At 43.9% G+C, this 27,808-nt stretch overlaps 1 protein-coding gene and 1 long non-coding RNA gene across 2 annotated transcripts; one reads left to right on the forward strand and one right to left on the reverse strand.

Moving 5' to 3' along the window:
* Nucleotides 1–406: 406 nt before the first annotated feature.
* On the reverse strand, nucleotides 407–25,061 carry mmp17b (matrix metallopeptidase 17b). The gene is made up of 12 exons (XM_074647693.1): nucleotides 24,967–25,061; nucleotides 22,533–22,729; nucleotides 21,380–21,512; nucleotides 21,098–21,251; nucleotides 18,079–18,187; nucleotides 17,709–17,886; nucleotides 11,374–11,550; nucleotides 7,673–7,769; nucleotides 5,279–5,352; nucleotides 4,978–5,127; nucleotides 4,419–4,673; nucleotides 407–3,140 (listed from the first exon to the last, which is right to left on the reverse strand). Exons 2-12 carry the CDS (start codon nucleotides 22,680–22,682, stop codon nucleotides 2,743–2,745), a joined length of 1,875 nt encoding a protein of 624 aa, XP_074503794.1. The 5' UTR covers nucleotides 22,683–22,729; nucleotides 24,967–25,061; the 3' UTR covers nucleotides 407–2,742.
* LOC141774889 (uncharacterized) lies at nucleotides 7,852–8,939 on the forward strand. The gene is made up of 2 exons (XR_012595500.1): nucleotides 7,852–8,281; nucleotides 8,326–8,939. It is a non-coding gene; the product is annotated as an uncharacterized LOC141774889 (long non-coding RNA).
* Nucleotides 25,062–27,808: the final 2,747 nt, after the last annotated feature.

Genomic DNA, 27,808 nt, shown 5'->3' on the forward strand with positions numbered 1-27,808 from the left:
TGGCAGATTATTTATGTAATTATATATTCTCTTTCCTGATTGATGAACCTCACCTGTGCATGTAAATTGCCATTTCTGCTGGTTTCATTCCACTGATGATAACATCTGGTTTTACCCACAATACATAAGGAGACATTTATCTGTGAGTGTTTAGTTTCTTTCATCATTACAACCATTTCTCATTAGTCATTTAATACATTTTTAGTATAAAAATGTTGATTGATGCAGCTTTATTAAAATCCATATATTGGCCTCAATTTATGCTTGTGTGCACCCCCTCGTGGCTGTGAAATAGGAATTACAGAAATACAGGGAACATCCCGAAATAGAAGTTTTGACCTCAAACCCAGAGAGCATCTCCTGACTCTCTACTGAGCACATTATCAGAAAATGGTTCTAGACCACCTGGTTTTACTACTTTATTATGGATGGATGTTTCATGGACAGACATTTGCACAAAAAGAAAAACATTTTCATAAAAACAACCACACATAATATAAATAAAGCTATGTTATATAAGCTACCTCTATGTTACAAGAACTTTACAAAGACTGTGGAGCAGGTGTTGCTATATTCATATGACTTCTTTATTCAACTTAAAGAGTGCTCCGAGAGCACAGTGCCTACAATATGCTTTGACATAAGATCACAAATTTAAAGCAGTTTATTTATTAAATCCTATGAGGAATATGTTGATCCTAACCATACGGTCTAACCTTATATCTGATGAAACGTTTTTGTACGAGAACATCTTTAGAGATCAAAAAGTCTCAAAAGCACATGCAGCATAGCAGAAACCAACGGCAATACTATCTCTATATCAACAAGAGCCTCTAAACCTCTAAAGGCATCTTTGTATGAACTTTAATCCAATAAGAAGAGTAATTTCTGAAAAAAAAAACTGTTATCTAGAAGGCTTCAAGATGAAAACGGATTCATTAGGGCCAAAATGGCTTTACAGTGACACTTGGTCACAACTAAGACGACTGCTTCTGTGTGCTAAAGTCATTGCAGAGTGGATCCATCCAAGATCAATACATAGATTTCCCCCTTTCACAAAGCTCTGGTCCACCTACGCTTTTCTGCCCTCTTTAGGTTTAAGATGAGAAACTGGATATTAAATGTGGAGGTGTGGAGTTAGAATGAAGTGATCTTACCAGACTTCTGTAGCAGCTGGTCATCGCTGCTGAAGGCTACATTAGGCGTGGAATCTAGTTCTGCTGCATCGATTTAGATCTACTTTTAACTGTCCATCGTGAGTCTGATGATGTTATAGGAGTGCAATCCCAAACTCTGTACTCTTGTTAGTATGGAGCTGGAGTCAGGACAGGGATAACCTGGTTCTGTTGAAATACACTTACCAACAGCTCTAAAGCTCAGTAATAACACATTGTATCTTGTTTGCTTAATCCATACACAAACAGAAATATTAAAACAACTATTGGTGGTTTTAGGGTGAATCATGTGTTGCAGCTATTCCTTGGTAAACATCAGCTGGACTCTTGTCATCACAGTGAGGTTGCCAGGTTTTACTAACATGGCTGTACAGAGAATAAACTAAAACCGGCTCACCGACCTTATCTAGCAACTGCGATAAAGGTGACTGTAGTATAACCGTAGTATAAAGCAAGAGCGCCAGTCTATACATCCATGATATAAAGATGGACGACATGACAGCTCCCCAAAAGTGAAGCCAAAAGATGTTGATCACCTCCTGGTGGCTGGCTGCAGTATCGGTCACAAAGCCCGCCCCCTCCATGTTAACCGATGGAACATGGGCCACTTTTTTTTATTTTATCACGCTGATGAAAGTTCGAGTGTTCATTTTTCTGATAAGTTTGATTTTAATTAGTTATTTGATGATATAAAGGAGGTGACACATCATAATTGACAGCTGCTCTGAGTGAGTAGTCGCGGAGCTGGCAGCTCGGGAATTGTACGTAGAGTAGGAACATGGAGAGTTTAACTTCAACTTTAACTTTCCATAACCGTGACTGACTGTTTCAAACATCACTGTATATACTGTATAACAGACTGATCTTTATATACAGTCTATTGTTCATGCCGTCACTGACCGTGTTGCTAGCTAGCTTAGCAACATCTCCACTGACAGTAGCCTGCAGTTAGCCAGCGCTGTTGGGCTGCCGTGTCTTCATATCCACACGCAGATTGACTTCTGAAACACAGTTCACCAGTCTGTGTAATAGAACATGTGTCAATTTGATCTTAAACATATTTAGAGATGTTATGGTTCGTTGGTGTGTCTTTCTAACCAAACAGCTACCTTGGTGCTAACGTAGCAGCTAGGTGGCTCAAACTAGCAAGACTCCAAGGCGCCCCCCGATCACTACTGCGCAGACTCTGGCTCCAAATGACGTCACCAATACAAGATGGCAGCTCCCGTAGCCTATCTGGGATAATTGGCTTCATTATTGTACAGTGGCAGGAAGTTGAGACGCGTCGTCCATCTATATATACAGTGCTGGAGTGCTGGGTGGATGGATGAACCACTAAAATGACAAATTACCAGGCTAGCTGTTTCCCCTGCTTCCAGTCTTTATGCTAAGCTAGGCTAACCATGTCCTGACTCCAGCTCCGTACTGAACACAAAGACATGAGAGTGGTATTGATGTATTGGGTAAATGGTCAGTAGGGCCAGTAGAGTGAAAGCCCATGGTGAGTGTTTGTAGACCTCCTGGTTTAGCCTGATAACACAGCTGACTGCTGTTGTCTTGTGCAGCGTTAAATAGCCAACATTTTCCATGTACTCAGCAGCAAGGCAGCAAGAAAAGATGTTGTCCTGCTACCAAGAGCTCCATTTTGGCAAGTGCATTGTGTCCAGGTGTGTGAACCTCTGTCCTTTATGTCTTTATGTTTATGTCCATGTCTGTCCCTACCATGGTCCTTCCTCCCTCCTCCTTCTTCCTCCTTCTCTCTCTCCTCCCCCCATCTCTCCCTGAGCTCCTGTCTTCCTGCAGGCGGAGACAGAGACAAAGAGAGGTCGTCCACCACAGGTGAAGATGAGGAGTCGGGACAGTCCAGCCAGTCTGCAGTAGAGGATCGTGGGTATCCGTCCTGCAGCGAGGAGCCTGGAAACGTGAACTTCCAGTAGGAGTCTCCTTTGAAGAGATAGACAGAGCCTGGAGAAGAGGGAGAGAAGTTTTCACAACCAACAACCAGCATGTTTTCAATATCATGTTGTTCTGTGGAACAGTGACAACACATTCAAAGTGCTTGCTTGTTTTTCCAGCCTCTTTCTCCCTTTCGCGCATCTCCTGATTCATCTTCTTTGCTTAATCTGATCTACATCAGACTTTCATATGTGCTCTGATACGTGTGCATTTACAAACAAAATCACATACATTTTCATCATACACCACAGTTGTCATTGTCATGATACACTAATAAACGTATCTCTTCAAAAATTCGATTAGGGGAGTCAAAAATAAACAGCCAGTGGCCAAACACATACCATCCTGTGGTTACCTTCTAATTTGGCAATTTTTAATCTAGATAATAATAAAGATGATGCACAACTTTATTATGGTTCACTCATACACTGTAGACTAACACCAGCCCTCTCATGTAAAACCTCTGGTCATGCTTAACTTCTGTTGATATGGTGAACCTGTTAGCAAACAGTTGCCTGTCTACACATCCAGCAGATACAGAGCAACATTAGCCTTCACTAGGAGTCCTGTTTGTGTCATCTGATGAATGTAAGTCCAATATTCTCTCTCTTTTAGATCTGTGTTTAATCTCCACCAACTCTTTAGAAAAGAACTGTCTTTTTAGCTGCTAAATGCTCCACTATGTTCACCAAACTGGGTACAGTGGGTTTATCAGAGCTTTGTCTCTATGAGAGCATGAGCCAGAACAGCAAAGTGAAACAATGAGCTGAAAGCTCCTTAAAGCCGAGGGGAGCTGCAGGTTCTCTGTAGGTTCATCACTATGACTGAACCCTTTCACATTGTCATGTGATTTTCTTGTTATAAAATATTCATAATGACATATTATGTCCATAAAAAAGATACATATGTAAGCCCTCTGTGATGGAGCATGGTACTAGAGAGCCACGCTTTTTGTCACCACTAGTTGGCAGCACAAGCCAAATTATTAGACTATGTTCAGACTCTAACACACAGAACACAGATGATGCTGATTTTTCATCATTCAAGCTCACTCTTGAATTGTGTGTGTGAATTCAGCTCAGATTTTTATAGTCACGGATGGGGGCTATAACCAAAGCCCTCATCCTGAACTTGAACTCACCTTCAAAATTCATCAGCGAAACATTAAACGCTGAAGCAACAGAATGTGCTCACCTCATCTTCTTGTCCTGGGCACTTCATTTGGTCCTTATAAGGACAGACACATGTAACGTGACACACAGACACAAACATGATTGCTGTCCTCACCGTCGCTGTCGGTGGTGATGCCACTGACGCCCTCTCTGAGCAGCTGGGTCCAGGTGTCTTCTTGCTTCTCTTCCTCAGCGTCTCCCACGTTCCCCCACATAGGACCCTCCTCTGGGTCCCAGACCAGACCCCATCTCCCTGCTGCTGCCTCCTCCTCGTCATCTCCAGCTACGCTCACCCCCATCCTGAGGGCAGACAGGGCCTGAGGGTAGCCTTCCTGCAGGGAGAGATCCCTGAACAGCCAGAACTGGGAACCTGCAGCAAGACGAGAACACGACCTTCTGATTCACTCCACATTTATCAAAGAAAACCCTTGCTGTGGGTGAATGGCCAATGATACTGCTTTGGAAAATGTATTGAGTTGATCCAGATGTTTCGCAGAAGTTGAACTGGGTAGCGATCAGCTTCAGTGTGACCACCATTTTGCTGTGTCATTTATTTTTGAATTCAGTGAAAAGTATTTATGTATGTATTTATTAAGTCTTTATGGTCTATATTCAGTCTCTTATGATTCATTTATGCGTAACATTCATAGTGTATTAACATTATTGGATTATACCACTAATAAAGATGATGGCATGATCTGACTGTCTCTCCAGCACAGCGTGAAGCCGAGGCAGGTCAGGAGGTAGACCCCTCCAGAGCCTTCTGACTGACGCCCCGCGCCCCGATACCAAGCCCCCACCGTTGACCCGCCACATGGTCAGACCTGGAGGGACGACAGAATGGGGGAGAGGCGAAGGCATGGTGATGCAAGGGAGATGGAAGTGATCCTGCTAACCAGAGCCAGACAAACTACTTTTTAATGTCTATTTTCTAATTTGACATGCCTAACGAGTCAGTTTGTGGTGTATTCAGACCTTTGAAGAAGAAGGTCTCTCCTCGGATCCTTGCCACAGCATCAAAACTGGTGTTACAGCGATCTATGAAGGGACTGAAGGGAGAAAACACACAGCGAGAGTTACTTAATGAACGTTATGCTTTCATTTGGTAGAATTAAATCAAAGATGAACTTTAACACCTTAAAGGGATAGTGCAGGGGTTTCTCAGTGGGGTTCTATGAGGTATTTCTCCATAGTCGGTAGGTAATAACCTACAGTAGAAGATGGTCAGCACGCCCCAGTTTGGAGAAACAAAGCAAAGCAATACAGTGCTGTGGATGGGGTCAGGAGCTAAACAGATTTTAGACACCTAAAAGAAACTTACTTACTTACTTAGGCTTTTGTATTCCTTGCGGAACATCGGCCATTGATGAATAGTTTCCACCCTTGTCTGTCTTGGGCGGTCTTCTCCAGCTGTTTCCACATCAGTCCCTTCTTTTTGAACTCTTATTCCATACTCCTTCTCCAGGTGTTTCTGGGTCTTCCTCTCCCCCGTTTGCCTTGTGGGTTCCATGTCGGCGCCTGCTCGGTTATTGATGTTTTATTTCTTAGAGTGTGTCCAATCCAGCTCCACTTTCTCCTTTTCAGCTGTACTTCTACTGTCTCTTGTTTGGTGCGTTCCCACAGGTTGATGTTGCTGATGGTGTTTGGCCAGTAGATCCCCAGGATGCGTCTCAGACAGTGATTAGTGAATGTCTGCAGCCTGTTGATGATGTTAGTGGTGCTCTTCCAGGTTTCTGATCCATACAGCAGTACTGTTTTAACGTTGGAGTTGAAGATTTTGAGCTTGGTCTTTAGTGAAATGTTTTTGGATTTCCAGATTTTATTCAGTATGTTGAATGCTGTTCTTGCTTTTCCGATTCTTGATTTCCGATTCTACCTAAAAGAAAGGCTCACCTAAAAACATCTATATTAGTTTAAAGGTCCAGTTTTTAAGATCTGGCGACATCTAGCGGTGAGGCTGCAGATTGTGACCTCTCCGGTGTGCCAAGCATGTAGGTGATCTTTGATGGCCAACATGAAAATGCAAATGGAGCAAAAGACAGAGTTAGTTTAGCTCTGAGAATACCAGTGAATATTCAGTGGAAGTTTCAGTTTGCTCAGAAATAACTGCTGCAGCTCCTCCAGACCAAAGGAGGTGTCTGTGTCTTGTTTCCCGGCGGCTGAGTGGAGTGACGGGGGTTAACTCCAGAGGAGTAATGTTATCGACTCAGGCCCAAGCAGGAAAAGTTAGCACAGTGTTTGGAGGTCCCCCTAAATGCTACACACTGTTCCTTTAAGCGAACGCTATATTTAGAATATATTCACATGATCTTGCTGTCAGACAGCCCCTTCTGACGGGGAACTGAACTGAAAGTGAAACCTACAGTTTCTATGCTCTCTTCAGAGCCACCAGACTACTGACAACAACAGTATAGATAAGTTTCACTTTCAGTTCAGTTCCCCGTTGTAAAATATTCTAAATATTGTGTACACTATATGAGATTGATGTTTTTTAGGTGAGCCTTTCTTTTAGGCGTATAAAATATATTTTGCTGCTGGTCCCATCCACAGCAGTACATAGCTTTGCTTACGTCTGTTTTGCCGACTACAGTCTACTGTAATTAATACATCAACTATGGATACTTACCTCTTCCAACCCTGAGAAACACCTCTGAGTCCCTACTCACAGCTATCTCTGCAGCTATCTCTGCTCCACTGACTGTCATGCAATCGTTTCAGATTTTCTTCATTTTCCGTCTGGTTTAGTACTACTACAAATCATCCTGGTGACCTTTCACACCAGCAGTGCTGAAAAAAGTGAGTGTGTCCTAACATTATTGTCAGGAGAGAAGCCCTCCAGCTACAACATAGCTGGAGGAATACTACAAACCTGAAGAGACACCTTAAGGCACACCACACATCTTATCGTTAACTTAACAATAAGATGTTACCTTATATTTTAACTTATCTCAACTTATATTAACTTAAGCAAACTAAGTTACTAAAGGATCAACTGGATGGATTTTTTTTATTCCCTTTTATTATGTTTTTTGTGTGCACCACACACCATTGAAAGAAGTTTGATCATCATGGTCTTGACTAAAACTAGACTAAAATGTTTGTTTTGTCAGTCTTTTGATGACTAAAATGTAAAGTGTTTTAATTGACTAAATATAAAAAAGGATGAGGTTGACTAAATATGACTAAAACTAACATAGACTTTTCATCTAAGGACTAAGACTAGGACTAAATCTAAAAGTAGCTGACAACATGAACACTAATCTAATGCATATTGTAGAGCTGTAAACAAATGTTGTTGCTGCTGGTGAAACTAATTCATACAATATGGCTCCAAGCTGAAAATATCTCTTAATCTATATCTTATCATACCCATATCTGTGGTGATGATGGTGGCGGCCTCTGTGGCGCAGCTGAGGCTCTGGAGCGAGGCGAGGAGCATCAGTGGTCAGCAGCTGGTTCCTTTTACCTAAATCAAGAAATAAATCAATTTAAACCTAATGGCAATAAAGCAACCAGATACTCTTGGCAGTAATGATAAAGCCATACTTAGTGTTTGTGGTCGTGATCACACACCACTTTTTTCTTTTCTGCAATGTGATCATTATTTCATGATTTCTCCAAATATCCTAAACTGTCTCAGTGAGCAAAAGGTGTCAGATTCTGATGTCGTAATCTTCTATAAGCAGACATAAAGCAATATCCAGAGTGTTAATTCATCTGGTTACTACACTGTTGACGATCACAGACACACCATCCAATATGGCGGCGCGCGGTTGTGCAGCGGCTCTTAGCTCTCTCGTCTGGTGCTTTTTTGTATGTATATTGTTACGTTTTTTGTGCTTTTCTGACGGACTCTGCCAAGCACAGCTTGTGTATAGTCGTCTGGAGTTGATTAACATTGGTCTACAAAGTAGTTCTCCAGTCACAAACTACTTTCAACAGATGCACAATATTCCGGACATCACATCTTGATGTGATGTCCGGACAACAATCCACGGAGACCCCTGGGATCTTGATCCCAGGGGTCTCCGTGGATTGTTGTCGGCTCCCACAAGCGACGCAGGCGGCGCAGGGATAGGAAACAAAAGCGCGGATGCCGAGCCGGCCTGCTAACCAGGCTAAATAAGCAACCACACAGACCCCCGCTCCCGAGTCTCTTTCTGGCCAACGTCCGATCCATCGCACACAAAATGGACGACATGGAGCTGCAGATAGCAACAAACAACTTTGTCCGTATCTGCTGTGTGATGATCATGACCGAAACCTGGCTTCATCCCGGAGTCCCGACGCGGCCGTGCAGCTAGCAGGGCCAACTAGCCACCGCCACGACCGCAACAGTGACTCTGGTAAGAGCAGAGGAGGAGGACTGTGCATCTATGTTAACAACGACTGGTGCTCACAGAGCCAAGCTATGGACAGTTACTGTTCCCCACACCTAGAGGCTCTGACGGTCATCTGCCGTCCGTTCTACCTACCAAGAGAGCTAACGGCAGTAGCTATCACGGCTGTCTACATCCCTCCAGATGCTAACGTTAGCTTAGCCCTCAGCCACCTCCACAGTGCCGCGGTACATGTAATTACATCAACACTTGGCCCGAGGATGCCCTCTCTCAGCTACAGGACTGCTTTATGAGCACTGAGTGGAGTATATTTGAGAACCAGGACTTGGAAGAATACACACAGTCTGTACTCTCCTACATCACGTACTGTGCTGGGAATGTCACTGTTAAAAAACACATCCGGGTTTTCCAAACCAGAAACCCTGGATGACGAGTGACGTACGGCTCCTCATCAGAGACCGCAACACCGCCTTCAGGTCAGGAGACAGCGCACAGTACAGCATGGCCAGAGCAAACCTGAAGAGGGGAATCAAAGCTGCCAAGGGGACGTACAAGAGGAAGATAGAGGGACATCTAGCTGACAACAATCCACGGCAGGTGTGGCTGGGAATCCAGGACATCACCAACTACAGGGGCAGCAACACCACAGCTGTCAACGCTGATGCGTCGCTAGCAGAGGAACTGAACAGTGTCTTTGCCCGTTTTGAGGCGAGCAGACCAACGGCGCCCCCTCCAGCCTACACCAGTACCTCACTAACTATACAGCAACATCAAGTGAGAGGTGCACTCACGTCAGTGAACCCGAGGAAGGTGGCTGGACCCGACGGAGTACTAGGGAAAGTACTCAGGGCGTGTGCGGACCAGCTCTCAGAGATCCTCACCAAGATCTTCAACCTCTCCCTGACCCAAGTCACCTTCCCAGCCTGCCTGAAATCAGCCACCATCATCCCGGTCCCAAAAACACCAGCCAACAGCAGCCTGAATAACTTCAAGCCCATTGCTCTCAGGTCGGTGGTGATGAAGTGCTTCGAGAGGCTGGTTTCTCAGCACATCAAGGCCTGCTCCCCCGAATATTCGACTCCCACCAGTTTGCCTATAGAGCAAACCGCTCCACCGAGGACGCCATCGCCATCACCCTCCACTCCACGCTGAGCCACAGTAACACCCTGGAAACTATGTAAGGCTGCTCTTCATAGATTACAGCCCAGCTTTTAATACTATCATCCCGGACATCCTGATCAATAAACTCCTGGTCTTACACCTCCCCCCTCCACCTGCACCTGGATAAAGGAACTCACCAACAGACCACAATCTGTGAAACTCGGCCCCCATCTCTCCTCCTCTCTCACACTCAGCACTGGCTCTCCTCAAGGCTGCGTGCTGAGTCCACTACTGTATGCACTTTACACATATGACTGCACCCCCACCCACCCCTCCAACACCATCATCAAAATTGCAGATGACACCACTGTGGTTGGGCTCATCTCAGGGGGTGATGAGATGGCCTACAGAGATGAGGTCCAGCAACTGACAGTGTGGTGTTCAGCTAACAACCTGCACAACACCACAAAAACCAAGGAGATAATCATAGACTTCAGGAGGAACAGCGTGGCCCACAGCCCTCTCCACATCAATGGGAACTGTGTGGAGAGGGTGCCATCTTTTAAATTCCTGGGAGTGCACATCTCTGAGGATCTCTCCTGGTCCACAAACACAACGGCTGTGAAAAAGAAAAAAGGCCCAGCAGCGACTTCACTTCCTGAGAATTCTCAGGAAAAACAACTTGAACAGAAGCTGCTGGAGTCCTTCTATCGCTCTGCGATCGAAAGCGTACTCACGTTCTGCATCACGTCGTGGTACGCGACGTGATGCAGAACTGCAGAGGGTCATAGACACGGCCCAGAGGATCATAGGCTGCCCTCTGCCCTCCCTGGAGGAGATCTCCAGCTCCCGCTGCCTCAGTAGGTCCACAACCATTCTCAGGGACTCCTCCCACCCAGCTCATCACCTGTTCGACCTGCTGCCCTCTGGCAGGCGCTACAGGTCAATGAAAGCCCGCACTTCCAGACTCACGGACAGTTTCTTTCCCTGAGCCATACGGACACTGAACAAACAATAAATCTGTGCAATATTAATACACTGAATGTGAATACCTCTATCTGTGCAATATATCTTTGATGCAATATACACCTCAAGTGCAACTTGTTTTCATTTTATTTATTACACCTACCCTACCTATTTTACAAGAGCAATTACCTCTGTTTACATTACATCTATTTTTATATTTTATACTCTAGTGTAACACTTCTGTTTATACTTATTTATTACATCTACTTTACCTGTTTCATATTGCTTTATAACTGTGTGTGTTTTCCCTGTTATATGTTTTATCTGCCCCGTTTAGTCTTGTAAAGTATTGTTTTTAAAGCGCTGATCAGAAGTGGCAACTGTGAATCTCGTTGTATTTAATACAATGACAATAAAGCTTTCTATTCTATTCTATTCTACTGTTAGTCCCTATATGAATGTTACAGAGATTTGGAGGGACCTCTGATCAGCTCCTGTTAAATGTGAGTACAATGACGAGGATTAATCATCATGGGACCAAAAAAGGTGTTTATACCCTGTTTACAAAAACCAAAATGTTTACACCCTAAATCCTCATGGTGGACATTTTGGTTTTTAAACACAGCTGTGAGAAAAGTCCATTTGTGCTGGGGAAAGTCTTACCATAGAGCTGGGTGATGTGCTCCAGATCTTGTGGTCCCAGGCGGTAGTGGAGAGGGTCTCCAGCAGGACCCTGGTAGTACGGCCTCATCACTGAGTGGCGAGATGAGGAGTGAGCGAGGCCCAGTGCATGGCCAAACTCATGGACCAGCACTGTGAACAGGTCGGTACCCTCAGAGGCTGCGAAAGATGGACAGATACAAAAAAAAGTGATGAGCTGATTGGGTAGAGGTGTGTAGTTCTAATATCAATCCTATCGTTCACTGTTGGAAGGGGGTGATGTGGTGATTCTCTTATTCAAGAAGGTTTTTCTGCTGGGCAGCATGAATGTACCCTGCAAATGTCATGACAAGACAGCAGCAATTATCCAATATGGTGGTAATTCCTGTTGGACACTGGGCTGAACGACTGAAATGGTCAAAGGTCATCATTCAGGTCATAACTGGGCTTCTTAGTGAGTTAGAAGCCCGGTTCCGCACCATGGAAACTTTATCATTAGCTACTGTAGTTAGCCAGCCCCTAGCCGGTGCAGGCCGACCAAGCGTAGCTCCTGCTAGCCGTCCCCCGCCAACACCCGAGCAGCCGGGAGGCCTGGGTGACTGCCCGAAGGACGCATAGTCGTACCCTGAAGCCCACGGTTCACCACCAACCACTCCACGTTTCAAGCAGATATTCCCCACTCAGCGACACAACTGCTGAGAAACCAACTCTGGTTATCGGAAGCTCTATCTTGAGGAACGTGAAGTTAGCGAAGCCAGCTGCCATAGTTAACTGCATCCCGGGGGCCAGAGCTGCCATAGTTAATTGCATCCCGGGGGCCAGAGCGGGCGACATTGAATCATATTTGAAACTGCTGGCTAAGGATAAGCGTAAATACAGTAAGATTGTTATTCACGTCGGCGGTAATGACACCCGGTTATGTCGATCGGAGGTCACTAAAGTTAATGTGGAGTCGGTGTGTGCATACGCAAAGACAATGTCGGACTCCGTAGTTTTCTCTGGTCCCCTCCCCAAACTGACCAGTGACGACATGTATAGCCGCATGAAGTCATTCCACAGCCTTCTGTCGAGGTGGTGTCCAGCAAATGATGTGGGCTTCATTGGCAATTGGAACTCTTTCTGGGGGACTCCTGGTCTGATTAGGAGAGACGGCATTCATCCTACTTTGGATGGTTGGATGGTTTCTCTTATCCAGAAATCTGACCAAGATTGTTGGTGGAACAAATCCATGACAAACCAGAGGTCATTCCAGGACGCAGAGCTGTAGTCTTACACACTTCTCTGCGCTTCCACTAGAGCAGTTACCCACCCATAGCTTAACCCCAAACCTAACTGAGACTGTGTCTGCCCCACCTAAATGAATTAAATCAAAAGTAAACAGAAGAGGAGTTAAACATAACAATCTAATAAAACCTAACACTAGCACTGCAATAAAGCAACAAAACAGGAGAATTAAATGTGGACTCTTAAATATCAGATCTCTGTCATCTAAAGCTCTACTAGTAAATGATTTAATATCAGATAATCACATTGATTTATTTTGTCTTACTGAAACCTGGCTGTGTCATGAAGAATATGTCAGCCTAAACGAATCTACTCCCCCGAGTCATATTAATACTCACATTCCTCGAGACACCGGCCGAGGAGGTGGAGTTGCAGTCATCTTCGACTCAAGCCTATTAATAAACCCTAAAACTAAACTAAATTATAACTCATTTGAAAGCCTTGTTCTTAGTCTTTCACACCCAACCTGGAAAACACTACAGCCAATCTTATTTGTTATAGTGTACCGCGCTCCAGGCCCATATTCTGAATTTCTATCTGAATTCTCAGAGTTTCTATCAAGCCTAGTCCTGAAAACAGATAAAGTCATTATAGTAGGTGATTTTAATATTCATGTGGACGTTGATAATGATAGCCTCAGTACTGCGTTTATCTCTTTATTAGATTCAATTGGTTTCTCGCAGAACGTGCATAAACCCACTCATCGCTTTAACCACACCCTCGACCTTGTTATGTCATATGGCGTTGAAATTGATCATTTAATTGTTTTTCCACAGAACTCTCTTTTATCAGACCATTATTTAATCACTTTTGAATTCTTATTACTAGACTATACACCATCAGACAAAAGTGTGTACATTAGATGTCTATCCGATAGTGTTGTAGCTAAATTTAAGGAAGTGATTCCATCAGCATTAAATTCAATACCATGTCTCAATATAACAGAGGGCTCGTATGTTAACTCTAGCCCCACCCATTGATCATCTTGTAGATAGTGCTACAGACTCACTGCGAGTCACACTTGAATCTGTTGCCCCTCTAAAAAAGAAGTTAATAAAACAAAGGAAGTCAGCTCCATGGTATAACCCTCAAACACGCAAATTAAAGCAAGCATCGAGGAAACTGGAAAGGATATGGCGTTCCACCAAACAGGAAGAATCTCATTTAGTCTGGCAAGATAGTCTTAAAACATATAGGAAGGCTCTCTGTGATGCCAGAGCAGCCCATTACTCATCATTAATAGAGACAAATAAGAACAACACCAGGTTTCTATTCAGCACTGTAGCCAGGCTGACAGAGAGCCACAGCTCTATTGAGTCATGTATTCCTACAACCCTCAGTAGTAGTGACTTCATGAGTTTCTTTAATGATAAAATCATAACTATTAGAGACAAAATGAATCACCTCCTACCGTCAACTGGTACCAATTTATCCTCAAACTTAGGAACCTTAGAAACAGCTGTACAACCTGATATATATTTAGACTGCTTTTCTCCCATCGACCTCCACAAACTGACTTCACTGATCTCTTCATCTAAATCATCTACCTGTCTCCTAGACCCTATTCCAACTAGACTGCTTAAAGAAGTTTTACCTTTAGTTAGCACCTCTTTACTGGATATGATCAATGTGTCTTTACTAACAGGCTATGTACCACAGTCCTTTAAAGTAGCTGTAATTAAACTTCTTCTTAAAAAGCCCACTCTTGATCCAGAGGTCCTAGCCAACTATAGACCTATATCTAACCTTCCCTTTACCTCCGAAATACTCGAGAAAGTAGTTGCCAGTCAGCTGTGTGACTTTCTACAGAACAATCATTTATTTGAGGATTATCAGTCAGGATTTAGAGTGCACCATAGCACAGAGACAGCACTAGTGAAAATTACAAATGACCTTCTAATGGCATCGGACAAAGGACTTGTCTCTGTACTTGTCTTGTTAGATCTTAGTGCTGCTTCCGACACCATTGACCATCACATCCTATTACAGAGACTGGAACATTTAATTGGCATCAAAGGAACTGCACTAAGTTGGTTTAAAGGTCTCATGTTATGCTCATTTCCAGGTTCATAGATGTATTTTAATGTTAATGTACTAGAACATGTTAACATGCTATAATGTTCAAAAAACCCTTTATTCTTCTCATACTGTTCTCATCACGCTGCCTGCCTCAGAGCCTAATTCAGCCTCTGTCTGAGAGACCCTGATTTAGCGCCTGTCTCCTCCCACTCTGCTATGATTGGTCAGCGTTTCCTGCTGTCCTGTCAATCAAACGCCCTCAACACAGCGTCACTTTCTCCCCCTTCCCTGTAGCTCAGCTCTCCGTGCAGCTCCGTGAGCACAGAGAGAGAAGCAGCAGGAAGAGTTTATAAACTACTTAAAAGTTTGTTAACCAGAAACTTCACACAGCGCACGTTACCGGAGGAATCTGAACAGAAATCGGCGAGAAATGAACAACATCTGCGTCCAGATTCCAGGTTTTCCTGACGTTTTTTCTCCGGGAGAAAAAGAGAGAGGATGGTCTTTTATGATACTATGGTGGCCTGTAGACACACTGGGGACATATATTGATGTTTAAAAGACATGGAAAAGTGCATTTTGCACAATAGGTGACCTTTAAGTCCTATTTATCAGATCGATCTCAGTTTGTACATGTTAACGATGAGTCCTCCATGCACGCCAAAGTTAGTCACGGCGTTCCACAGGGTTCTGTACTTGGACCAATTCTATTCACCTTATATATGCTTCCCTTAGGCAATGTTATTAGAAAACCCTCCATAAACGTTCATTGTTATGCAGATGATACCCAATTATATCTATCGATGAAGCCAGACGAAACAAACCAGTTAACTAAACTTCAAGCATGCCTTAAGGACATAAAAACCTGGATGACCTGCAATTTCCTGATGTTAAACTCAGACAAAACTGAAGTTATTGTACTTGGCTCTGAACGCCTCCGAAACAAATTATCTAATGATATAGTTACTTTAGATGGCATTGCCCTGGCCTCCAGCACCACCATAAGGAATCTGGGAGTTATCTTCGATCAGGATATGTCCTTTAACTCTCACATAAAACAAACCTCAAGGACTGCCTTCTTTCATCTACGTAACATTGTGAAGATCAGGCACATCCTGTGTCAAAATGATGCAGAAAAATTAGTCCATGCATTTGTTACCTCTAGACTAGATTACTGCAACTCCTTATTATCAGGCTGCTCCAATAAGTCTCTTAAGACTCTCCAGTTGATCCAGAATGCTGCAGCACGTGTACTGACAAGAACTAGAAAAAGAGATCATATTACTCCTGTATTAGCTTCTCTGCACTGGCTGCCTGTAAAATCAAGAATAGAATTTAGAATCGTCCTCCTCACCTACAAATCGCTAAACGGTCAGGCCCCATCATATCTTAAAGAGCTCATAGTACCCTATTGCCCCACTAGAGCACTGCGTTCCCAAAATGCAGGGTTACTTGAGGTTCCTAGAGTCTCCAAAAGTGAATGGGAGCCAGAGCCTTCAGCTATCAAGCTCCTCTTCTGTGGAACCAGCTCCCAGTTTCAGTCCGGGAGGCAGACACCGTCTCTATATTTAAGAGTAGGCTAAAGACTTTCCTCTTTGATAACGCTTATAGTTAGGGCTGTCTTTAACCAGCCCCTAGTTAAGCTGCTATAGGCCTAGACTGCCGGGGGACTTCCTATGACACACTGAGCTCCTCTCTCCTTCTGTATATATTCATGTCCCATTCATTGTTACTAACTTCCTTCCTTCCCGGGAGTCCTTATGCTTTCTTGTCTCGCAGGTAACCACAGAGCGGTTTTACACCTGGAGCGAGGTTATACCTGGAGCAGGGGTACACTTGGAGCGGGGTTTCACCTGGATCTGGATGTCACCTGGATTGTGGCTGCATCTGCTACCGCGTCCGGTGCCTGCTTGACACCAACTGCTACCATCATTAATTAATTCCGTCTGTACGAGGGACTACTAAGGCTAGCGAGGGACTACCAAGGCTTAGTGACAAAGTGGCAGCCTGTAAAATGAGACTTCTTGGTCCCACACCAACACACATGGACGTACTGAGGAGAGATGCTGGACAGTGCTGGTGAGCTAGCCAGATGTATGGAGGACTGAGATAGCTGGAAGCTCCGCTTGAAAGCCCGTCTGAGGACGACCCAATGATATCAATTCCGATAGTTGTATTATCACTCTTTTACATCCACTACTATTGGTTTTGTGTTATCAGTCCTACTTGTATTAGTTATTACAGCTGCTAGGCTATTACTGTGGTTGCTTCTCTCTCTCTCTCTCTCTCTCTCTCTCTCTCTCTCTCTCTCTCTCTCTCTCTCTCTCTATCTCTCTCTCTCTATCCCCCCAGCCGGTCTCAGCAGATGACCTCCCACCCAGAGCCCGGTTCTGCTCCAGGTTTCTTCCCAGTAATCGGAGAGTTTTTCCTGGCCACAGCGCGCTTGGTGGATCATGTTGGGTCTCTAAACTATGGTGTACAGTCTAAGACCTGCTCTATATATTAAGCGTCTTGAGATAACTTCTGTTGTGATTTGACGCTATACAAAAATAAATTGAATTGAATTGAATTGAATTAATTCAGCCATTTGGAGATATTTTCTGTATAAGAAGAAATTTGGCCTGAGGATGGTGCTACAGGAATTATCAAGAAGTCACCAAACTCAGTAGGTTCATCCTCTGGGTACTATGAGATAGAACATTTGATGAAAATCCAGCCATTACTTTTCAAGATACCTTGCAATGGACCAAAGTGTTGGTCAAAAGGACATTCTGAGCTGACAGGTTTGAGAATACCAGAGGTGTTGCTGTTGTGAGACATGATGCAGAATCAGGCAGGTCAGTTACACAATGATTTGTTTCATTGTTCATTTCTTTCCATTGCTAATGAATATACTGAATATCAAAGTACATTACATCCATCATGTGGCAACAGTTAGCAGCAGAGTTTGGTTTGAGCCTGGATGTCACTGTGTAATAAAGATGTGATAATATTAGAAGATGAACTGTGCAGAAGTTGTCTGAACATTGTTCCACCTGGCTGTCTGAAGGCCCACTCCTCCTCTGCATCCAAATGAACTCCTCCTGCCCGGGCAGGGTCTGATGGGAAGAAAGCATGGCCGACTGCACCGCCTGCCCCGTCGAAGGGATAGCCATCACCGTGGTAACCATGGAGGAAGTCTACCTGTAGGTCAGCTGCCTCTGGGCTGCCCACCTGAAGACAGAGGGCAATAGAAAGGACGCTTGATGGTGATCAAAAACTGCAGCAAAGGGCAGTAAGTATGTGCAGCTATGGGGTGTTGTGCCCAGCTTCTGTCCTGACATGGCTTTCAACCCGCCCTGTAGCAAGCTCATATCTACCATCTTTCCATGTGTCCTTAATGCAGCGTCAGATAAATGTACCAACCTCGTGGAACTCCAGCGGCGTTGGCTCTGCCCACACTCTCAAAGCATAAAAGACCAGGGAGCGAATCATTTCCCGGGACAGATGGGAAGAGGACGGGTAAGAACGCAACCTAAGGATGTAACAGTGTGTTTGTGTGAGTAAGAGAGAGACAGAGGGAAAGACCATATACCCAGTTACAGATAACTTGAAGCAAATATATGTGCGGTTGTAAAAAATAGGGCTGGGTATCGGTGCTCGATAACTTTAAGGCAGGGGTGTCAAACTGAATTTCATCCCGGGCCACATCAGCATTATGGTTGCCCTCAAAGGGTCGGTTGTAACTGTAAGACTATATGAATATATCTACTCTTTATCATATTACATAATTGCCTCTGCATTTGATTATTATTGGTTTTAGTAATAACTTAATTAATAACTAGCTCTGAAAGCAGAAGTCTAGGAAAAATTATTGCAAGCAGACATTCAAGTGTACAACTATTGTACAATTCATTTAAAAAATGAATTCAGTAACAAAAATACATGCTTGTGCATCGATAAATATGCATGTACGTAGACACAAAAATATTGAATGTGGGCACACACACACACTCACATTTCTATTTGTTATTATAACATAGATCCCATGAATTTATGACATTAAGAAACCCTCATCATTACTCATCCATCAAAGATCAACATTTTTAAGTGAATAATAAAGTTCTTTTTTTTTACCATCACACAAATAATATGAAGCACTATTTATGACATCGACTTTGTTTCACTTGTTGGTTGCAGTTGAGAGGGGCAGAACTATGGTACAAAAATAAATACGCCCTGATCTAACGTGCAGTCTGTGGCATATAAATTGTTTGTGATCCAACAGCTAATCGGCTGAGATCATGTGTGGTTGATGACATTTTACTAAAACAAATGACTGCAGATAGCCTTGCAGTGTGCATAAGCCCAACTATTGAGGAATGGCTTTGATTATAGTAAACATGTGACTGTCTGAACACACACACCTGCACACATACACTGAGTACATATACAAAGTAATATACTAATAAAGTCAAAGTAAAACTAAGGGTTGTTTCAGTTCATAACTATACTGCTCAGGTTCTGGTTGAGGTTACTCAGGCATAATGTGGATGAAACGGGATGTGAGAGTGATGCTGCCTGGCCCTGTACACACCAAGTAGATCTCTATTCACCCTGAGACACCATATTACATACCATCCTAATCCATGGATCAATCCCTGCACATACCAACAAACACAAAACAAACAAAAGGCAAGCGCCACCATTAGACTGCCCGCATATGACATTGTACCTATTCTTGATTGAAATACATTTCATGATATTGTATATACCTGAAGCTTTTTAAAAAAGCCTATTTTGATCTATTTGTTATCTGGCCAGATGACTCACGCTGTTTTTCTGAGGTCAGTCCGTCGATGTCTGGCTTAAGGTCTTGTGCGGTAGCAATCCGTAAAACAGCGTGGAGGTTATCATCGCTGATGCATGATCTGTGCTTGGTCTTGTTCAGATTCATGATTGAAAACATCTGTTTGCACAGGTAGGTGCTTCCAAACATGGACAGGACATGGGCAGCTTGAAGTCGGAGCTGTGGCATCAAAACAGGGGGGAGGAGACGGTAAAAGTCCTCGATTGCAGCATTCTGGAACTTTGCTCTCAGGCTGCTGTTGCATTGAAGTTCTATTAATTCCATCTGAAAGTGATGTGGTGCACTGTCGACGTCGGTGGTGAAAGGATTGGCAAAGATGGCAAAGGTTTGGCGCTGTGCTTTAAAGTCAGAGAAGCACCGATCAAATTCATTAATCAACAGGTTCACTTTGGTAGCCAATCAAGCGCATGAAAAAGCACCCGTGACTGAGGTTGAGATGCTCTGACAGACAGGAAAGTGGGCAAGACTATCCTGTTTGAGTTGGCGCAGTTTCAGCTGGAAAGCTGTGATCGCGTCGTACATCCCCGTTATGACATGTTTGCGGCCCTGCAGCCTCTGGTTCAGTTGGGCAAGATGCTCTGTTATGTCACACAACATGGCAAAATCACACAGCCAGTTTGGATCTGACAATTCGAGCAAGGGTTTTCCTTTACTTTGCATGAACAGAGCAATTTCAGCCCGAAGCTCAAAAAATTGCTTGAGGACGGCGCTCCTGCTCAGCCACCTTACTTCTGTATGGTGCAACACATCTCCTTGTTCTGTGCCCACCTCCTTCAAAAATAGTTGGAGCTGATGGTGATTCAGGCCCCGCGCCCGAATGAAGTTCATCGTTTTCGTGACTGTGGTCATTACGTTACCCAGTTCCAGAATCTTGCCACACAGAGCTTCTTGGTGGATAATGCAATGGTAACTTTCAGAGGTGTGTGGCAGTTACTTTTTTGCATTTTCTCTTTTCCCGCGGGCCTTGAGTTTGACACATGTGCTTTAAGGTATCGACCGAAATTACCCAGTACCGAGTAGTATCGCAACTTCTCCAGTCAAACAATACCTGCAATTGATAAATTTTATGCCCAGATCTAGAAAAAAAATGACCATTTGCATGATTAGCCAATCACTGCAAGCATTCTTTGATTTAATGTGACATGTGATTGGCCCACTACCACAGCAGCTACACCCATAAAGGGTGTGCTTTGGTGAAGTCGGGCGGTGTGTGTTTGACAGAGTTGGTAGTTCAGTGCGCCAAGATGCCACCAAAACATTGGAAAATATGGCTCTACTACACGCCTGTGGCGTCTGATTAAAATAAATGCAGAGGTGGTGGTATTTTATGCAACTGAATGTTTCCATTCATGTGATGGGTATCGATTGAGGTAGAACTAAAAGGTATCAAATGAAGTACTATACTGGTATCGGTATCACTTTCAGGGTACTGGTATTGGTGCTGGTTTAAACGATACCCAGCCCTAGTAAAAAACTAAATTTACTATCTTAATTGAAACTGGAAAATACTCATGTTTGTTCCAGTTTACCAGATCATAATCTGCTATAGATTACGAGAAATTAATCTTATCCAACCTCCAGTTAATGTTCCTGCGTGTCCACATGGAGGTAGCCCTTCTCCTCCTGCTCCTCATGTCGCTCCCCTCTTGGTTGGCCGGTGATTTGGATGGGTCGTCCTGGTCAGGTAGGGAGCAGCGTGGACTGTTCATCAACGCCATTGTCTCTTTGTCTGAACACACCAAAGCACAGAAGAACCAGAGGAAAGGAAGGAGCCACATACAGAACACCAGATTCAAGAAGGAGTAGCCTGAACATTAGCATGTTGGATCTAAGCAGCTTTTCACAGGTAATCCTCACCTACAACTCCAGTGTCTTTGAGGCCTGCAAACCTCTGCATGGCCCTGACAGCATCAGTGACAGCTGTCCAGGCCTGCAGCTGACCAGTGGAGGGGTCTGAGGGTGGGAGGTAGCCATACTTCATCAACCAATCCTGTGAGTAGAGAACAGCAGGTAGTCATCTAAATACAGTGTCACCTGGTAACCACGAGGAAGCAACAAACACAACATGATCATACTGAACCCATGGGCCTTTTTATGGATATGTTTAGGCAACTCAAAGCACATGACTAAGGTTCATGAATAACATGGTCCTGGTTAAACAATCAATGCTGGGATAGGTGGTTGGGTGTTCCTAGCACAGGTCTCTGACACAGGATCAAGTAGTCTCATGCTTCAGGTCAGCATTATTGCTTGGCCTCCTGGTTTTCCTCCCTCAAATTTCAAAATATATGAATCCAACAAACTAAATAAGCGACAGAGCACTATGGTATCGGTTTATATTAGGATTTGCATCAATGCACACTTTGTTAGCATGCTAACTTAGCATGCATGCTTTCTGCATTGTTGTTTTCACATTGACCCATTGTGTTTGACAAATGATGCCTACCGTCGTTGATATAAATGGGGTGGACTAAATAATAGGAACACCTCTTTGTATAATGCAGTACAGTTCAACAGCATCACAAACTAAGTGCAAAATGATTCTACAGTTGAATCAACACCTCTCAATAATCCTATAACCTCCATGAAGGGAGGAGTCATTGCTGGACAGTTGTAGTAGACTGCATTAGTTTTGGCTAGGTGGACCTAATAAACTGGCAGTTGAGCGGTTATAAACTGAAGGCAATGGCATCAGATTGTGTCTCAACCACAAGTCAAGATTTCATTGATTGGAGCACTTTCAGATCCAGGATCAGTTGTAGTAACGTCGTCAGGTGAGTTGGACTAACTGGGACTCAAACTCAAAATCCAGACTCAAGGTCCTTTAAAATGGCTTTTGAGCCAGATCATCACTACACCACTCGTGTTGCTCCTGTTAGCGCTGATTAGCTTAAAGTACGTTTAGGTATGCCTTCTTCAAATGAGATGATGGTCAGATATGCACACACTGATTCACACCGATTCATTTGCATTCCTTGCCCCCTATAAGTGTTCATGCTGTTTCTTTTACCACCAGTTGGGTGCCCTCATCTTCAGTGGGTGTCACTGGTGCAGAGGAGGGTGTGGGGGTTATATCAGCACAAGAGGCTGTTTGCATCCATCCATTGCTCAGGCACAGAAAAAGAATCCACATCTTCATCTTGGCTGCATATTTTTGCATAAACAATCTTTTGTAAATCCATCGGAGTCTGAGGTTATTCTCCAACCCTGGTGGGAAATCCAAAAAAAAAGGAAGATTGAAAATTTGGAGACAAATTGCAATTGCAGCTAAAAATACTGACAGAATACAGCCATGAAAATGACACTGACCTCAGTTACTGCTACTGACTGATATTTTCCAACTTCAGATTATATTTTTTGTACAAGAACATGTTAAAGTCGTCCCACAGGACGGAGAAGATCAAGGATTAAACCAGTATCTGGGATTTTTTTGGCCACTTACAGAGCAACATTATCATTCATTTGGAGTCATGTTTGTGTCCACCATAATGTAGGTCTAATAGTCTCCACCAACTCCTGAAGGACATATCTGTCTCTTTAGCTGCTAAATGCTCCACTAAGTTCACACCAGCTAGTCTCTGTCTGCTGGTTTCTGCTGAGCCTTTATACAGCTTCTGCTCTGAAAGCAGCTCTGAAACCTGCTTCGGCCAAATAAGACGCTATGAGAGCAGTGTGAGTGAACGAGAAGTTGCAGCTGGACAGTTAAACAATGAGATGAAACTCAATATAAAGCTCCTTAAAGCCCAGAGGAGCTGCAGCATTTATTTCTGCACAAACTTCTGCACAAACTTCCATTCACTAGATATTCTCAGTGCTAAACTAACTCTTCTGCAGTGTGGAGTGTGAGAGGTGGAGCGAGAGAGCGAGTGAGAGCGAGTGTGGTGTGTGAGTGAAGGCAGGCAGAGGAGCACAGCAGAGTACAGCAGAGACTCTGGCCCTGGACACCAAAGCTATGGTCTCCCCTGTGTCTTCTGACCACGGTCGGGAGGCTGGAGCAGGAAGAGTTAACACTGTTTAACAGACGGGCTTCACTTTGAGGTTTTGGTGCTTCTGTGTAGTTTGTGTTGGAACAGCGTAGCCGCACGCGAGCGCGCATGGGACACCGACCCACATGATTTATACGTGTTAGGACTTACAAACAGTCCCTTTAAGTGAGTAAACTCTATCAATACTTCACCACAGAGCTGGCCGGTCTCCCAACACCATTGAAGGCTCTCTTTAAAATCTCTGTTTTACTGCTTTACAACATTTTAATCTCAAAATCTATCTGAAAATGTGTTTTTACCCAAATCCTCTCTGAGCTCCCTCCATCATGCAAATACAGAGGATGCACTTTTCACTAGGTTCCTATCTCTAGTGTCTTCACTAACAACTGATAAAACCCACCTTGACATCAGGGTCACTACGTTATGAATGAGTGAAAGCAGTCAGCGGATGACGGGAAACATCCAGACTCTATGCAGTATTCCACTGGGAGACAACATACCAGATTCAATTAGAAGATGGATGCAAATTACCATAAAATACTGAGGGGGGGTGGGCACCGCTGACTGCTCTACAGGACACTGGTGGATGTGAGAGTGTGTGTGTCCGTGTCAGTCAGATACTTCATTTAATTAAGTTAGAGGGTATACCATTGCAGTTAAAGCATGGGGGGGCAGAGAAGAAAGGATGAAAGGGAGGGATGAATGGAGGAGTGTTAAAGCAATGAGATTAGTAGAGTAGAGGGTAAGAGTCAACAGACAGACCGTTTAAAGCCGACAAACATTCTCCCTTTAACCAACCACCAAATTATGTGAAATACATTTTTATATTTCATTTGTGAAAAACTAGCATCCACTGTTCTCTGTCATAACACAGACAGTAAGATGAACCCTGTTCCTCAGCTTCTACGGTAACTACAAGTCATGAAGTCCTTTTCTTTTATCTGTTACTGAATGGGATTTATTATAGAGTAAACTGAACATTTTATAATACTCAGTGGATGTCCATAGCCGTGGCTGGAGAACACTGAGGTCACAACCTTTATAGGCTGATTCCACATTTTACTCAATATAGTTTGAGACCAAGACGATTAAAAAGAAAATCAGCATATCTCATCCTGAATTTGATTCTCGGCACTTTAGAAGAGAATTTGAAACAAAATGTAAATTCTCTGTAATTCAACAGTTAAGTGAATAATTAAAAGACTTTCTTTTAAAAGATTATAAGAAGTCTCCGGAGGGGTGTTGGGTACTTTGAGACTAAACAGACACCCTGAAGCCCAGTCACTATTTAAATAGCAGTCATTCTGATTATATCGGCGCCGACACATGCAATACTGTCACCATCTGACATTGGCCTCCGACATCCAACACCTCTCGTTGTACAGCCCATGCATACATCAGATAAACGTACATGAAATGTCAAAACTCCAAATGTAATCCAGCAGATAGGCTGCTTACCTTCCTCATCCTCCTCCTCCTCTGCGTCCGTCCTTCCTCTCACTCTCTCTTTATCTGCCACTATAGGAACAGATGGGTCCTTTCTCTTCTCTTGCTTCTTCCCTCAGCCCCCCCCCCCCCCCCCCTTGCCATCCCCTCTACCCCACCCACTGCCACAACACTACATGATAAATGGAAGCTTGCATGTTTTGTAGAAACCGCCTCTTTCTTCCTCTTGAGAAGATTCTTGCTCTCTTTCCATCTGTGAGCTCCACCTCCCAACCAATCTTTACCATTAATAACATAACAAGAAACGCTTTGACTTTACACCATTCCTCTCTTCTAAAATCAAACTCTCTCTCTCTGAGTCTAGGATGGTGTGTTTGACCTGGAGAGGATTAGTGAGTGTTACACAGCAAAGATGGGTTTAGATTTAGTGTGTGCGTGTTTCCCTGTGTGCAGCATCTATGTGCATGTTCATGTGTGTCGTCTCTCATGACAGCATTAACATTTTACACACAATCCTCTTAACGCCGGGATTAAAAACTGAAATGAAGACGAACAGATTTGTCTCTATCTGTTTCCTTTTTTCCTCTCGTGTTCTTTCTTTGTGTTTAAGCCACTGGACCAGCTGTTAGAGGCTCAGCGTCCTCCTTTAAGTACCACTGACCTTCTTCTGCTCAAGTCTCTCCATAAAGACATTCATCCCAATCACTTCTAAGTTCAAATGCAGAGAACACCAATCACCTGTTGGAGAGAACGTATTGTAAGTGGTAATAGTTCATATATTCCATATTGCCATAGGCTGATTCATGTCAATACTAGTATTCTTTCTATTAACAGCTGAGGCGTCCCACTGGGATCATTAAGTTCCATCTATCTGCTCTACAGTGGCTGGCAGAACAAACACATGCAGGGCTGATGGGAACCTGATTCCTCTGATGTGTTTCTGCAGGACAGACAGATGGACTGACCCCAGTCTACATATACTTGTCAAGAGATTAATTTGTCATAGACATTCTGACAAAAGTCTAACATGACTCACATGCTGAATATTATACTCCACTGATGGTACCAAGTGTCAGTACTCCCTGAGTAGACTGGTAGACATACACTGATCAGCCATAACATTCAGACCACTGACAGGTGAAGTGAATAACATTGATTATCTGGTTACCATGGCACCTGGCAGTGGGGGGGATATATCAGACAGCAAGTGAACATTTTGAACTTTGAACTTTGTGTTTGAATCAGAAAACATGTGCCAGCGTAAGGATGTGAGGGCCAAATAGTGCTGGCTAGACGACTGGGTCAGAGCATCTCCAGAACTGCAGCTCTTGTGGGATGTTCCTGGTCTGCAGTGGTCAGGACCTACGAAAAGTGGTCCAAGGAAGGAGAACCGGTGAACCGGCGACAGGGTCAGACCTGAGGCTCATTGATGCACGTGGGGAGCGAAGGCTGGCCCGTGTTGTCTGATCCAATAGAAGAGCTACTGGAGCTCAAACTGCTGAAAGAGTGAATGCTGGTTCTGATAGAAAGGTGTCAGTGAGGAGCAGGGTGTTGCGTATGGAGCTGCGTAGCTGCCGTGAGCATCAGAACTGGACCAGGGAGCAATGGATAAGGTGGCCCGGTCTGATGAAACACGTTTTCTTTGACATCATGTGGATGGCAACGAGTTGGAGGTGTTGACTCGGCCTCCAAATTCTCCAGATCTCAATCCAATGGAACATCTCAGGGATGTGCTGACAAACAAGTCCGATCCACGGAGGCCCCACCTCACAACTTCCAGGACTTAAAGGATCTGCTACTGAAGGCTTGGTGCCAGATACCACAGCAGACCTTCAGAGGTCTAGTGGAGTCCAGGCCTCCACGGGTCAGGAGGACCTACTGAATATTAGGCAGGTGGTCATCATGTTACGGCTGATCGGTGTATGTCGCTGCGTTTACCTTCAGAGCCCAAACACACATTTATCATTATTCTGAGTGGACTCACTGTGATCACTGGGTTTGTTCACAGCAGTGTGGTTTCCACTACAGGAGCAAGTAGATGGTGTAACTGTGTGCTTCTAATAGAGTGTTGTAGTGATGCCAAGGGAAACACACCATCACACCTCCAGGGCTTTTCAAGTTTTTAGTAAACCTTTAGTTTCACATGTGACATGAACCCAGACCTCCTCCCTACGCTGACTTTGTCTCTCTTTATACCACGTCACCTGACTTCCTTAGAGGCAACCCTGCACTCCTGGCTCCAGATTATGTGAGTTAGGACTTAAAGTGCATTACTTTTCGTAGCTATAAGGATGAACAATGAATGAGAACAGCATACACACTATGTGTTTTGGTGAGTAACACTTAAACAACACAGTAACACTTAGTGCTGCTTCTCTGGTTGTGTGTAAGGGATAATGTACAGCTAGCCGCTCATTTCTGTCCGACAGAGTCCGATATCAGATCTGCGCCCATAGCAACGGTCTGTTATACATAGCAACGGTCTGTTATACATAGCAACGGCCTGCTATACATAGCAACGGTCTGTTATACATAGCAACGGCCTGCTATACATAGCAACGGTCTGTTATACAGAAAGAATAGACCGCAGAACGCCGTGATTGACCAATCAGAATCGAGTATTCAACAAAGACCCCCCCGCCCACCTACACCCTTGCTTTATTAGTTAGCCATAGCATAGCATACTGTCCAGACAGCATGCCCAGATAGACAGATGTATATTCTATAAAACATCTCTATGTTTCTTCTTTTATTCAGAATAAGTTTATATGAAAACATCAAATCAAGGTTTCTGGGGTAAATGTAGATGAAATGTGTCCTCTGTCACCGTGACAACAGGCTATTTCCTCATGAA

This window comes from Sebastes fasciatus, chromosome 10 (assembly GCF_043250625.1).
Source record: "Sebastes fasciatus isolate fSebFas1 chromosome 10, fSebFas1.pri, whole genome shotgun sequence".
Taxonomy (NCBI): Eukaryota; Metazoa; Chordata; class Actinopteri; order Perciformes; family Sebastidae; genus Sebastes; species Sebastes fasciatus.

What these genes read in the sequence shown, in the direction of transcription:
- mmp17b (XM_074647693.1), bottom strand. Translation starts at nt 22,682, where the DNA reads ATGCAAAAATATGCAGCCAAGATGAAGATGTGGATTCTTTTTCTGTGC. An exon ending in ATGAGGGCACCCAACTGGTG is followed by an intron (nt 21,513 to 22,532) that starts GTAAAAGAAACA and finishes CTCTACTCACAG; the next exon opens with GATTGGTTGATGAAGTATGG. An exon ending in CGCCGCTGGAGTTCCACGAG is followed by an intron (nt 17,887 to 18,078) that starts GTTGGTACATTT and finishes CTCTGTCTTCAG; the next exon opens with GTGGGCAGCCCAGAGGCAGC.